General features: G+C 39.5%; 1 protein-coding gene across 1 annotated transcript; it reads left to right on the top strand.

Annotated features, from left to right (window-relative positions):
- The first annotated feature begins 1,738 nt into the window (after nucleotides 1–1,738).
- LOC137273547 (F-box/LRR-repeat protein 6-like) lies at nucleotides 1,739–14,037 on the top strand. Its single transcript, XM_067806284.1, has 11 exons — nucleotides 1,739–1,883; nucleotides 3,355–3,540; nucleotides 4,724–4,939; nucleotides 7,062–7,251; nucleotides 8,630–8,761; nucleotides 9,410–9,532; nucleotides 9,825–9,989; nucleotides 10,511–10,611; nucleotides 11,081–11,243; nucleotides 11,933–12,084; nucleotides 12,614–14,037. The coding sequence occupies exons 2-11, from the start codon at nucleotides 3,377–3,379 to the stop codon at nucleotides 12,777–12,779; spliced, it is 1,572 nt and encodes a 523-aa protein (XP_067662385.1). The 5' UTR covers nucleotides 1,739–1,883; nucleotides 3,355–3,376; the 3' UTR covers nucleotides 12,780–14,037.
- The last annotated feature ends 1,647 nt before the right edge of the window (nucleotides 14,038–15,684 follow it).

Raw genomic sequence — 15,684 nt, forward strand, 5'->3', positions numbered from 1 at the left:
AATATTGTTTATAATACCAAATTTAACCATTTACCGAGCATGAATCAGAACCACCAATGTCCAGTCGATAGTAATCTGGTAACCGAATCAAGCACAAGAGACATAGGGTCAAAATGATATGTTACCCAACCCCAGGTCATTCACAAGATGTGTTTCAAGTCACATTATGGAACTGTCCAATCCTTCCGTAGCGTTTGTGACGACCCCTTCAATCGATATATGCCAAAACACGTCTCCACATGGATGACAGTAGTCGCCGGATTACGTCAGCAGGACTTCTGTGCCACAGATCCAAGAGAACCTGTTCGAGCTGCAGTCAGTTTGCTGATAGAGGTTGCCGTTGTCTCAACTGTCTATCAAGATGATCCCAGAAATGCTATGTAGTATTCATGTATCTGGAGACCGTGCTGGGAAAGGGAATGCATTAATGTTCACTGATGCCCGTCCCCGCTATCGCCGCGGCAAATCTGTTCCGCAGGTGTATTACCCGGATGTAGCGGTCTTCAACTGGCGTGGTAACTCTTGGTCTATTCGTTGTTGGACGGTCTTGTGTCTGGCCTGTCTGTTGGTAACAAGTTGCTGATGGTTGCTTGGCTGCAACTGAAGACTCTTGCAAAATGACGTTGTGAGGCCCCCATTTCTGCTATATCTGAGGCTCTGTCACGATCGACTTGAGAAGGTCTCGACATTTCTGTGATGTTCTTTTTTATACTGCGTGGATGCACTGTTCCACATCTCAATTCACTGTATGGAAGTATCTGTAATTGCGAAAACGTTAATTTAATTGTGATAATTGAGTTTCTTTTAACCGGTGGCTTATGTGGCAGCGGTTTGTAAATAACTGAATCTCGACCAGATACCCAAGTGATCAACAGCATGAGCATTAATCTACGCAGTTGGGATGTGATGGCATGTGTCAACCAAGTCAGAGGACTTGACCACATCGATCATGGGTTTCTGAAGATCAATTATATTCCAGGGTAAGTTTTTATGGTATGTAGTCCAATAATCTCTGATTGTATAGCGGGGAATGCATGGTCCAGCCGTCCATATCAAAGTAGTTCACTCTGCAAAACTCTGTCCGTTCGAAATAATCGCCCGGTGGCCGGATGTTATTGCATCGGGGCAGTTTCAAATATCTGCAGGCCCTTATCGCCATCAGCAAGACATCAGTCTTTATTGCAACAGGATTCCTTCCCTTGTTTTTCCCATCCACCATCCATCATATTATAATAACTTAGCTTCACTTCCTGATATTTCAGCGCTTTACGCATATGAATGTCAACACCAGTCTTAAATAAATTTTTAAAAAGTCCCCTTCATACGGTTCGCTTACTGATTTTGTAGAAAACATGTGAAACTGTGACCAGTGTAGCCTATTTTGTTTTTTATTGGTTTGCCCACAAAATGGACTTGCAGATTTCATTCAGGGCCTGTAGATTTTCATTCCTGCCTTGATGACCATCTGGCAAATGAAAGTGTTGCAAACACTCTGGTCATTATGTGGTCCCTGGTTTACGCACCGAGGTATAACGTGCTCGACTGCAGTTAAAAGCATCTGACTGTCTCACTCTCTCCATATCCATCAAATGAAACGTATGTTGAAGACAGTTCCACATGTTCAGACAATGTTCAAATCTGCGTTCGTTTTAGCAGTTATTTGAGTTCAAGTCTTCGAATTGTGGCTCGGTTAACCCAGCCAATACGAAAAAACCTTGGAAACGATGCATCTGTATGAACGAGTGGACCCGGAAGTGCACAATCCCCGCCAGATTGCGAAATGTGTTGACATTTTTTGTATTATTTTGACGGCTCATTGATAATTATTCCCTACATCCTCTTACAAATGGGTGACGTCGGTCATGTTGTTTGACGAAATAAAGGTGTGGATAATTGATGGGAGAAAGTTAAACTTTAATGAATGGCCAGAATGGTTGTTCCCGTTACTAGACGTTAGCATCGATGAGTGATTGTTGATAATGTTGTTCTGGAAATAACGGGGATTTTCGATCACATACGTCACTTGCCGATTATTAATGTTGCTGAATAATGAAATCATAATTTAAAGGCTTAAATGAATATTATGATACATAGTGATCTTGCATATAAACATTTGTCTTTAACTTTCCACCTTGGCCTCCTTATCATGGTTTATGCCCTTCAACTTGAGGTTAAAACTCTGTATTCAGGGCCCACTTCTGTTTGTAGCAATGAAACCTCAATAAAATAGAAAAATTACTCCACATCCCAAATGAACACTGTTCACATCACAAAAGTATATGCCACTTCTTCAATAAGAATGAAGATTTTATGGATATCAACTTCTTTATGAGATTACATAAAGAAGTTGATATCCATAAAATCTTCATTCTTATGTATTTACACTTCTAAATGACATTCAAAGACTTGACACTTCTTCAATCTTAAAATAGCCCAAAACAAAAGAATGAAATGAAAGTATATTACTCATCAATATATTTAGCACATTTTTGAAAATGCTGAGGAGACATTTCTTTTTATAGAACAAATTCCAGTATATGCCAGCTACAACTAGATCAGACCAGATTTAACCATATAATGTGACAACAAATGTTATTCCCTCACATGTTGTGTGTTCTCTAACGATCTGTCCATGGGCAAGGTGTAAGCTCTCACATCAAACTGTGAGTAAATGCTGTCACTTACTTAAAACTGAACACAGCTCCAATGTATTTTGCAAAATGATTTGAATATATAATTTATGAATTTCATGATGGCAATGGATCAAGTTTTGACTTTAATTGAACTGTCATTGTGTGGCAATGATGATATAGTGCGCAGGTTTCCCATTACTTTTTACTGTGTTACAGTGTTGTAGGCTGGGGTTGTAGCTATTGCGAAAGGATACAAGTGTTATTGGATAAATACATTATTGTTTAGATTTTAATATTTCTACCCCGGAGAATTTTAAGCAGCACCGATACGATGGTTAATGTCATGTTGCCATTTAAATATGTTACGAGACTGACAGGGTTTAATCACACCTTAATGAATAATACTGAACAATTTTTATGAATAACAACTACTTATATTTGGTGACTGCAATGTTTCTAGACAGTTAAAACAGTTAAAAAATCGGTACATGTTGCACTCTCAAAATAACAGAAATTGTTTCCATAAACTGCAAATATGCCACATAACGAACTTATCAGCATTGATTGGTGCATATGCTATCAACTACTGTTTTACTTGGATATATACATGCTTAAACGATCCTGACGTGGCATATGCTGAAGAGTACCTGGTCTTTAAAGGAACGGATGACTCCTGTAGATATGTATTGTCAGTTATATTGTACATTTTCATTCCTTCCAGGACAAAAAGAGTTGTGTTCACAATGCCAAGAAAAGCAGAGAGGGGAATTCTTGGGTTCAAAAAGGACCCCAAAAATCAAATACTATTTTCCTTCAACCCTCGGGATGGAGATGAGTGTCCCACAAGTGACTCAGAGGACTCGGATTATCTCCCTTCTGATGAAGAGCGACCATCTACATCAAATAGGTACTGATATGATACAACTTGTTTTAGTCAAACTATAAATAGTAATGTAGCCTCTTGTGATGGGTATTGGCCTGACAGAAACATTTTAGTTTTGTTGAAATATTGATTGCTGAATTGCAGTATTTACAACAGTATATTGCAAGTATTGTTTCATCTGTGATTTGTTATGAAAATTGGTTTAAAAACATTTCCTCCATATATGAGTTCACATCATAATTGTTGATGTGGTCACAGTGCATGCAGCCTGTTAAGATCTGGGTTAAAACTGGTCTTCAGCAAACCATTCTTGCCTTAAGGTTAATTGACACATGCCATTATATCCCAATTATGTACATTGAAGCTCATGATGTTGATCACTGGATTGTTTGGTCCAGACTCGATTATTTACAGACGGCTGAAATATAGCTGGAAAATTGCTCAATGCGGCATTAAACACCTACCAAACATCACAATGTGTGCATAATATTGGATTATATTGACACATTTTATACTGACACCTGTTCACATAGTGTTTCACTTTTTCGATTACATGAAACATATATGCTGTTATTTCTGAATTCCATAATTTAAATTCAGTAGGTCAGTTGTGTAATCATTGGCAGGTTTTGAATATGAATTTTGTGAAAAGTAAAGGAATTATTCAATCGTACAGTGGAGTATAGAGAACCATTATACCACACTTTGCATAACAGGACCCTTGTACACACTGAAAGAACCAAAATATGGTTTGGTGTGCAGTTCTCAGGTGTGGAATACAGTATAAGTATCAGACAATGATTGAAACTTCAAGGTGAAGAGCTTCTAAACAAATAACATTTGATATATATGGAAATATAAATGATTGCTCCGTGCATCAAAAACTGTCGCATGTGGTGTTGGTGGTGTTTGTAGAACTGATCACATTACCAGTTGAGTTATAGGATATTCGTAGAGGGTGCTCCCTGGGACATAACACTGTGGGACTTGCTTGAAAACATGTTTGGCCAGCACAGATCAGTTTATTTCAATGTTAAATCTAAATACATAAAACTTTTGGGAATTAATTATTTGTTAGCTTCCATGAGGGTTGATCATTCGTATCATTTAGAGAAATGCATCATTCATTTTTAGAGAAATGTGGTATGACATTGTGCCTTTAGTTCTACATTCACTAGTCACTCTAAAGTTAATATATTATTTTTAGAAAGCAAGCATCAAGACGTAACAATAGCAACAAGACAGGAAAAAGGAAGTCAAATGACCAATCTGGCACAGAAGCCAACAAGGTAGCAAAACTTTCAAAGAATGAAACATCTGTTGTGTTGAAGTCCGACTTCCAGGGACGTCTCCCACCAGAAGTGTGGCTGAAGATATTCAAGATGGTGGTTAACAGTGATGGAGCTCTGCCCTTCCTTTGTCGGTCAGTGACAGTTAAAACCACTTATGTCCTGCTTCTACAAGTAATACTTATGAGTATGTGGTTTATAAATATTTACTGTAAGAATTCCGGGAATTTTCATTTGTTATTTATTGTTAAATTAATGTCCATTTTGACTAGAATATCACTGACAGTGATAAGAAAGAAAATTCAGATTCAATTCATGCAATTGATGTAATCTAAATATATACATCTTACACACCTTCCCAGAGAGCTTACATTGGTTGCAAAGCCTGGGCATGGCATACCAAAAGGTGTAAAGAGACGGTACTTTTTGTTTCCTTGCCTGGTGTTCAACAGTTATGGAGTAGAACAATGACTGGTCATCTCAGAGTCAGTAAATTCTGTATCTGTGGTACTTGTTTTTACCATGCCTGGTATTATTTATTCTTATAATTATTATAGGATATTCATATAGTGCACATGTCCATGCAACTTGCATATGTCCAAGGCGCTGGTATTTTACCCTTCAATCACTTGATGTCAATCTCAACAGCATATCGTATTATCAATCTCAACTCCCTGGGGATCATACAACTCTTGCAGCCACTAGGCGCACCAAGTTACTGTGGCTTTCTTATGTTCTCATGTTCAGCACTTATGGAGTAAACAATGACTGGTCATCACAGAGTCAGTATAGTGTATATCTGTATTGAGAATCATTGTTAATCTGCAACATGTCAGTGGTTTCAAACCCTGGCCATGGCAAACCAAAGGGTGTTAGAGGATAGTACTTGTTGCCTCACTGCCTGGCACTCAGCAGTAAGCAAGTAAACCAAGCATCATCAAGGTTGTCATGAGGCTAGGTCAAAATTCCACCCAGACGAAATCCCACCCAAACAAAATCCAACCCAAGCAAAATCCAACCCAGACAAAATCCAACCCAGACAAAATCCCATAGGACAAAATGTCTGCACGCTGCAGACAAAATCCCAACAGTCTTAAAAATGACATGCAATTTATTCTGAAATATGTATTTTATTTTTCCTCATAAGCAAGCAGTATTGATCATGAGCCCCAATAGCATCATGAGATTCAATCTCATAACATCATGCATATGGTGGCATATATACATGGTCCATGTAATCATTTAAAGCATCATGGTGGCATATATACATGGTCCATGTAATCATCTGAAGCATCATGGTGGCATATATACATGGTCCATGTAATCATCTAAAGCATCATGGTGGCATATATACATGGTCCATGTAATCATCTAAAGCATCATGGTGGCATATATACATGGTCCATGTAATCATCTAAAGCATCATGGTGGCATATATACATGGTCCATGTAATCATCTAAAGCATCATGGTGGCATATATACATGGTCCATGTAATCATCTAAAGCATCATGCTAGAATATCATCGTCTTTGTACATCTTAACTGATGTGCATAAGCACAAATAACATGATTCAACGCAATCTCATAACATGATGCGCAATCCTATAACATAATACATCATCCAGGTGTATCCTGCTATTGATCATAAGCACATAGGCACTAATAACATGATTCAATGCAATGTCATAACATAATTCAACTCAATCTGATGTTGCGGCCAATGCCAGACAGACAGTTTGGAATGTCAATCTCTTCCTTTTTTTGGCAATAGCATATAAGAATGTGCTTTTCTCCTATGGTAGTCATTTTGGTGACGAGATTTTCGCTAAAGAAATTTTATCCTATGGGATTTTCAGTGCTTCAACCAGGCAGCACCATTGCCCCATTCACGCTAAAACAAAATGCAATGGCGCTTTTTTTCAATGCTAGAGCATACTGATTAGTGCAGGATTTAGTATCATGATCACTCTTGTCTTTTTAAAAAAAAAGAACTGCCATGAAAGTATACTCACAGAAACAAATAAAGGAACACATGAGAGTAGAAGCGATCCTTTATTCTTCTCAAGGTTTCATCTAAAGGTATATATTGCACTATGGGTGACATTCTGGAAATAATTATGGAACACTTTCATGTGTTCCTTTATTTGTTTGCATGAGTATATATCATTGTTAAAGCCTTAAACTGACATTGTGAACAATTTGGGTTTGTGAAAACTTTCATCAAATCACAGTCACCATTGTATGTGTTGTTACAGTGCAGCAAAGGTGTGTTGCATGTGGCGTGAGCTGGCGGAGAATCCGTTGCTGTGGGATACTGTTGACTTGTCATATGGGTGGATCAAGTCACAAGACCAGACACTGGTGTATCTGGCCAATCAGCGACTAAGTCAGTGCCGGACACTGTCATTGTCTATGTGGAAGAACCTGACAAATCAGGCTGTCAAGGTAATTTTTGGATAGCCAGATGTAATGCACTGCATACTCTTTGTCTTCAATGATATGGAATTCTTTGCAATAAGTGACTCCGGACCAATGTATGTGTATAGCCTCACTGCTGAGATATGCAATATATAGAAACAATATGATTATTGCTGAATGGGGCTTGAGATAATATTTGAGATTTTGAGTATATACTCAAAATGGCTGATGGTAGTCTTCTTTGAGTATTTATTATTTTGTCTCCCTTGGATCTCTTGAGTATTTTGACTCCAGTGAGTTGAGCTTTTTCTCAAATTCTTCGTAAATGATGTTTTGAGTAATTGAATAATTTGCATCTCTTCAACCACTGGTGCTTAGATTGATCACTTGATTACCTGGTCCAGATATGATAATTTACTTACAGTTATCGTATAGTTGGAAAATTGCCAAATGCTGTGTTAAGAAAAAAAGTACAAACTGAAAGGGTGAGTGAGTGAGGGAGTTTAGTTTTACGTCACGCTCAGCAATATTCCAGCTATATGGCGGCAGTCTGTAAATAATCAAGTCTGGACCAGACAATCCAGTGACCTGCAACATGAGCATCGATCTGCGCAACTTCGAACCGTTGTCATGTGTCAACCAAGTCAGTGAGCCTGACCACCCGATCCCGTTAGTCGCCTCTTACGACAAGCATGGATTGCGTAAGGCCTATTCCACCCTTGGATCTTCACAGGTCCAACCTGAAAGGAGCAGGGCATACTTGGACAAAGCGATCTTTGTGCTACAATGATTGTAACTCCCATTCTCCAATAAGATTGCTTAAGATTGTCATAGTGTTAATATCGCTTTGTGCTGGTAGGCGTGCATTGTGGTAGCCTGATGGTTAAAGGGGCAGTGTGGTAGCCTGATGGTTAAAGGGGCAGTGTGGAAGCCTGATGGTTAAAGGGGCAGTGTGGTAGCCTGATGGTTAAAGGGGCAGTGTGGTAGCCTGATGGTTAAAGGGGCAGTGTGGAAGCCTGATGGTTAAAGGGGCAGTGTGGAAGCCTGATGGTTAAAGGGGCAGTGTTGTAGCCTAGAGGTTAAGGTGTTTGCTCTTCACACTGAAAACCTGCATTTGATTTCCAAAATGGGCACGTTGTGTGAAACCCATTATTGATGTTCACCTCACCTGCCACAATATAGCTGGAATGTTGCTAAAATAGCATCTAACTAAACCCACTCACTCACTGATCGCTAAAACGTTCGCTGTCACGCAGAAGACCTGTGAAACCCCACTCACTCACTCACTCTCAAAACTCATGAACCCAGCTGGAGTACTGCTGACTGGCACAAAACCACATTCATTCATTCATTCATTCATTCAATCATTCATTCATTCATTCATTCATTCATTCCAATGTTCCAGGTGCTGTCAGAAAACTGTCCTCTCTTGAAGAGCATAAACTTGTCATATTGCAAGAAATTAACATCAGAAGCTATTACAGCCCTTGTCAAGAATTGCCATGAGATTGAAGATATTGATTTATCGTTCACAACAGTAAGTGCCATGTCTGTACAGAGGTAAGTAATGTTGGTATTCTAAGCAAGGCTTTGTCCTCAGTAAACAGTGGCAGGGGTAGTATACTGGTTAGAGCATTCTCTCCTCACACTGAAGAACAGGGTGTGAGGCCCATGTCTGGTATCCCACTGTGACATTGCTAGGATATTGCTAGTAAACGACTTAACCATGATAATGTGGGTTAAAATTAGTCTTCAGCAACCCATACTTGTCGTTAAAGACGACTAACAGGATCGGATGGCTGACTTGGTTGACACATGTCACTGTATCCCAGCTGTAGGTTGATGCTTGAATTGTTAGTCACTGGTTTGATTGATCCAGATACAATTATGCACAGACCGCCACCATATAGCTTGAGTAGTGCTGAGTTAGGTGTTAAGAGATAAACAAACAAAACAAGAAACAAATCGGGGGATATGGTGTTTCAAAAGGATGTTTCTTCTTTACATCATAGTAAGGTGCTGATGTTTTGTTCTGCTGTTAGGCTCTAGTTACTCTACCCTGGTCTGCTTATTTAGGCATAAAGGAAAAAAACAACTTGATGTGGCTAAGCAAATGAAATGAAATGTTGAAAATGAAAATGTGTATCTTTTCATTTTGGGTGAGATTCCAACTTTATATATTTAGAATGATGCAGTTTCTGTGTCCTGTCTGAAGAACCTGGTTCAGACACTTGGCACCAATCTGCGTCACCTGACAGTAGGCGGCAACACGTTGAAGGGATTCCCTGCATTCTTGACAACACTCATGGTAATGCTTTCAAGTCTATTGCTTAAAACTGAACAAGAGGGATGATTACCTGCTGACTAATCTTAAGAATAAATCTAATAATAACAGTAAATCATTCGTCTTGTGTTACACCAAAGGACAGACAAGGGGGTAGCCAAGTGGTAAAAGTGTTCACTCATCATGCTGAAGAACTAGGTTCGATTCTCTACTTTTGAGTACTATGTGTGAAGCCCATTTATGGTGCCCCCATCTATGATATTGGTGTAATATTGCCAAAAGCAGCATAAAACTAAACTCATTCACTACTCCACAGAACTCCTGCCCAAATCTGGAGACCCTGGATGTATCTAATGCAGTGTTCTCGTCAGACTTTGTGTCCCTCAACACTGAGGCATTTCAGGCTCATTGTCCCAAGTTACGGGTCCTCCGACTCACAAATTCCAAGTTCCGAGCTTCATATGTCTCGCAGAGAATTAAGGTTGGTACAGAAAAGTGCAGACTACAGACTGGCATCGATAATGTGGACCACTGATCCTTAAACCTCATCCTTTGTTTGGGAAGATGTTTGTCAATCCAGAAATCCTATCAAAAGTGTATTTGTCTTTCTGAATTGTGATTATCACTCTGTAGATAAATCACAAGTAATTCTGTAGTGTCTGACAAGCTTGATAGGCAATTTCTCAAGTGTGTACGTGTCAGTAAATCTTTAACATTGGACAGTGCCTACTCACACACTGCAATTTTTTGTTTGGCCGATATTAGAGTGTTTGGACTTGTTTTGTGTAGCCGCACCATATGTTATAGAAACCCCAATCATTGCAGATGATAGATAGGAAAATCTGGTGTGCAAGACATGCATTTGGACAAAAGTATATTTGTTCTTGAAGGGAGAATTGCATTGTGCAATATCAAATTCCATAGACAGTATGTCTGTCTATTCTAGTCCCATGGTTAGTTGTGACAGTTGTTGATGTTGTATTTTTTATTGTTGTTTTGTAGGCAGAATCCCCTGGGTTTCCACAGCTGGAGCAACTGAGTCTTGCTGTCAGCACATCAGGGCTCAACTCATCGCTAGGGTTCGATGACGACTTTCTGTCCAGGTGAGCAAGGTGATGATGTGTTACAGTCTCAGGCAGCAGAATATCTAGGGTAGCGTTTTCAGTAGTGAAATCAGCTAGACTTTGATTGTGTCAGAAGTTGATAATTTGGTTCAATTTGGTTATTGTTAGACAGCTATGGTATCCCATATTTGTTTCCAGATCACCCATGGTGGTGCGGTTTGCTGACTATGTTGACACAATCATCCCAATTATGTAGATGGAGGCTTATGATGTTTATAAATAGATTGTCTGGTCCAGACTCCAATATTTACAGACCGCTGTCATATAACTGGAATATTGCCGAGTGGCGTAAAACGACACTCAATCACTCTCTCTCACTCACTCACTCACTCACTCACCTGTTGAACGCAGATCTAAAGCCTATTTTTCTGCATCCCCTTTCGTGATATGTGTGTTACGTTGCTGAAAGCTGTTAGATGGCTGTGCTTATCACTCTCTGTACTGCCAGACTACTGAAGTCGTCGATGGAGTTGCGACTGCTGGACCTGCGTGGCTGCACCAACCTGTCCACAACATCGCTACAACATCTTCCCGTCACCCATCTTCTGCAGCTTCATATGTCACAGAGTTCCATCACCAAGTATAGTGACCTTGATGTGGTCTTTAGAAAGGTGAGACTTCCCTCACACAAGTCTTAGATTTAAATAAGGACATTCCAGGGCCAGAATATGTTCACAGTTAACATTCCAGGGAAGGATGAGGTCTCCAGTTCACCATGCTGGACATCCATGGGTATTCAAGAAAAGAATCAGATCCCAATCCTCCATTGGAGATTTTAGATCAAATTATGTCCCCAGTGCACCATGCTTGCCTCTCATGTGGACCTTTGGGGAGAACATGTCCCCAGCTTTCTCTGGAGTGAGTGAGTGAGTGCATTTTACACAGCTTTTAGCAATATTTTAGCAATATCATGGTGGGCGACACCATAAACTGACTTCACACATTGTACTCATGTTGGGAATCGAACTCAGGTCTTGGGTGTGACTAATGACTGAATCACTGACTCATCATTATGTGTACCACTTCTAACTGCCATTCAAAGAGGTGTCAAGTTTGATGTTTGTCACTTATACATTGTCACTTGGCCATCGTACCTACATTTCTCTGAATCCTTATGTCCTTATTGTTTTTCTGTTGCACAATGGAAACACACTGACCCATGTAGATCCACCCATTGTACCTACATTTCTCTGAATCCTTACATGTTATCGTTATTCTGTTGCACAGTGGAGACACAGTCTGACCCACGTAGATCCCCCATCGTATGGTCTTACGTCCTTACTGTTATTCTGTTGCACAGTGGAGACACAGTCTGACCCATGTAGATCTCTCCTGGAACAGTTTCCCCGAGAACCTGGACAAAGGTGTAGCAGCCCTGGCTGAGGGATATGAACCCTCACCTCTAGAACATCTAAACATTGCTGGGACGTCAGTTGGAGTGACACCGGTCAAGTAAGTAACACAGTATCAGAGTGACCTGCAGAGTCAAACATATTACAGTACTCACTCCGAGTGACTCCTGTCAAGTATGACGAGACAATATCATTACACTTGGTTGCTGATCAAAATTTCACTTACGTGAGATCTTAGTTATTGCTATGTTTGATCAAAGCGTCAAGGGTCATTGTATCTGACCATACATAAGCAGAATTTGCAGGCCATAAAAGCAGCCTGTAGAATAGGGTCGATTTATCTACAGGTTACTCTTTCATGAAAACAGTTTGGTAATCGCGAAAACAGCTGTTTACACGTGAGTACAGCTGCAACAAATTTGACTTTTTGTGAAACAAAGTATGCATACATATCTGTTTTGTCAGCTAAACTTCATTTCAAGGTGTTGAACAGATGCAGTGATAGCGATTGCTGTGAATTATTATGACTGATCACTATGAAAACGTGAATAAAAGATGATGGTCCACCTTGTCTACATACAAGCTGGAATACTGAGTGCAGGGTAAAGTAAGCAACTCCCTACTTTCAGACTGGTGCTGGAACTGTGCCCCAAGCTGACCTACATCAATCTAACCTCCTGCCGTTCTCTGCCAAGAGGGGTCAAAAGGGAGTTCAGCGGAAGGAAGAAGGTTGACAAGCTGAAGAAAGACTTTGAAGATGTTTCGGACTCCGAACTTGAGAGTTTGTCAGACTAGAGCATTTTCCTCTTGTAATGTGTTTCTCTAAACATCACCCATGTTTGTTGGTAAACAGTGGAGGGATGTAAAGAATGATGGTAGCTTATGAACGAACGAACGAATGAAGTCTTATGTAGCAATCATCAATATGAAATCTGTAGGAAATATTTTGTGAATAAGAGTCTGTGCTTGGCAGCTAGTGGTTGATATCGTAAGCATTTATGCATATGGTCAGCCCAGTCCTCAGAGTGATTTGTTTTGAGGAAAAATATGCATATTTGTTAGCTGATTAGAAATTTGTTTAGTCCGGTTGAAGATATTGTGATCAGGGTAAAGTGTTGAGATACCTTAAATATCCCATCTGCAGATTCAAGGACCAATTCAGTTACTCAGGCTTGATTTTTTGCATAAAGAATTTTGTCTCCAGTACAATGTTAGGTGAAATGTGGTTAAAGCCCATGTTTGTAAATGAGTCTGTGCTTGGCAACCGGTGGCTGTTCTTAAGAATATTTTCCTCGTATGATGATGTGTATGTGTGACTGCTTGTACTTGCCCTGACTACACAGGAACCCATTATTGGTCTGTAGGTTAAACACAAGACCATAGATCTACACACACATCATGTATATATATACTCTCTCTCTCTCTCTCTATATATATATATATATATATGACGTGTGTGTAGATCTGTAGGTTAAACATAGACCTACACTCACATCATATATATATATATATACTCTATTAGATCAATGGTCTATGTTTACCCTACAGAGCGATAACGAGTTCCTGTGCCTGACTTTAACATGATTTTATAGTGCCAGCTCACTGAGATACAATGCGGCAGTTAAGCCCTACTCAGACTCGAACACTACATTCAGCCGACCAGTCCAGGCAGGGAACAGTAAGTTACATATTTTAACATCTTTTGATATGATGCTGCTGGGGATCAAACCATGACCCTCCCTTCTCCAGGCAGATGCTCTTCACCACGGAGACCATCATCTCAGGTGCAAAGTGGCAGCAATGAACCTGTAATTTTTATACTTTTTCGATTGTTATCATTCTGTGTGAATGAACATGAAACCTTTTGTTTTGCTTGTATATTTCTTATTTTTATATTTGTATAAAACATACTGATGAGATGTGGGCCCTGCTCTAAGACCCAACAACCCAGCTTTGTTGTCAATCATGAGGATTCCAGAATGGAGTTCAGATTTTACACCATACAAGCCGTTCCTCAACTGTTTGCAAATTGTGAAATAAAATTATAAACATGCTTGTTTGTTGTTTTTAAGCATTTCTTTGAGTGGCATTATTTAAAAGTAGGAGAGTAATATCTGGACAAGCTTTATGGATGAACAAAACTTCTTTATTCAGATGATGCCACATTCGTATTTCCCTTGTTTCTACCTGCTTACTGGCTTCTACATGTAATCCCTTTGTTCCTACCTACATACTGGCTTCTACATGTAACCCCTTGTTCCTGCCTACATAATGGCTTCTACACGTAATCCCTTGCTACTGCTTCATACTGGCTTGTACGTGTAACCCTTGTCATCACATTGTCATTGTACATCCCAAGAAATGTCCTTGTTGGCTTGGTTCAGTATGTACTATATATATTACCTTTTTTCTACCAGCTTGACAGTCATACAAGAATCTGTGTTGGAATGTTGCATCATCTGAATGAAGATGTTGCTCATCCATAAATCTTGTCCATATATATATGTATTATGTCTTAAAGCAGTCAGCGATGGTATGTCGTATCTGTTGTCCATAGATCGTGACCTAACAAATGTGAGCCAGAATACCAATGCTGTCTGGCACAAAATTATAGTTTGTTTTTCCCCAGTGAACATCCAGGTTAAACTTGTTCCTCAGCAACCCGTGCATGTCGTAACAGGCTACTAACGGGAGCAGGTGGTGAGACTCACAGGCTTGTTTGACACATTGTATCCCAACTGTGTTGATTGATCCTCATGATGTTGACCACTGGATTGTCATTTCAGACTGTTACTACGATTAATAACATACCACTGCCATATAGCTTGGTTTTTGCATGCTTGCAGGTTTCAGTATATATTATACATTTGGTTGTGGTGGCCACTTGGGTGAATGAAAGAGATTCTAACCAAGAACCCATTTTGGGACCAGTTGTAACAGCAAGTTGAGTTTCACAACAATGTTCAAGTTATAAAGCATAGTCATAGTCATGGACAATCCAGTGATCAACAGCATGAACATCCATCTACGCAACTGGGATACAATGATGTATGTCCTCCAAGGCAGCGGGCTTGACCACCCGATCCCTTTAGTCACCTCTTGGGTTTCTGAAGATCAACGCTAACCCTGATCTTCACAGGTCCCAGTTGTAACACAGAAGTGAAAACAAACAAAACTGTCGAACAGTGTTCTTCCTTGGCATTGGAATATTCATGTTTTGGTTACAACTATTTACAGCAGAATGATACTGGAATATAACAGCATTTTCATAATGAACCTATGCACATAACTTGGTGTTTTTAGTAACATTTCTTTAAGAATAAACATATCACATTACTTTAGGATGTTTTACAAAGATTTCCAGAACAAACCACAGACTGGGGAATTACTAGCAAAAACGAAGATTCCCATATATATTTGCGAAACTTTAAATATATTGAAACAGATAAACAATGTTTTCCTATTGGTGCTGTGAAACAATATATCTGTTGAACAGGTGATGAGTAGTTGGTGGTGTGTCACATACAATATCTGTCAACAAACATACCACTGAACATAGCATTAAACCTATGAGAAACATTGATATTAATCATAACATGTTTCGTGAAGATCATTTTGGACAAAAGTGAAGCATATGTCAACCTTCAGCTCTATCCACACAGTATTAGTATCATCTAACTTCAACAGTAAGTCCTGATGC

The sequence above is a fragment of the Haliotis asinina genome, chromosome 2, assembly GCF_037392515.1.
Source record: "Haliotis asinina isolate JCU_RB_2024 chromosome 2, JCU_Hal_asi_v2, whole genome shotgun sequence".
Taxonomy (NCBI): Eukaryota; Metazoa; Mollusca; class Gastropoda; order Lepetellida; family Haliotidae; genus Haliotis; species Haliotis asinina.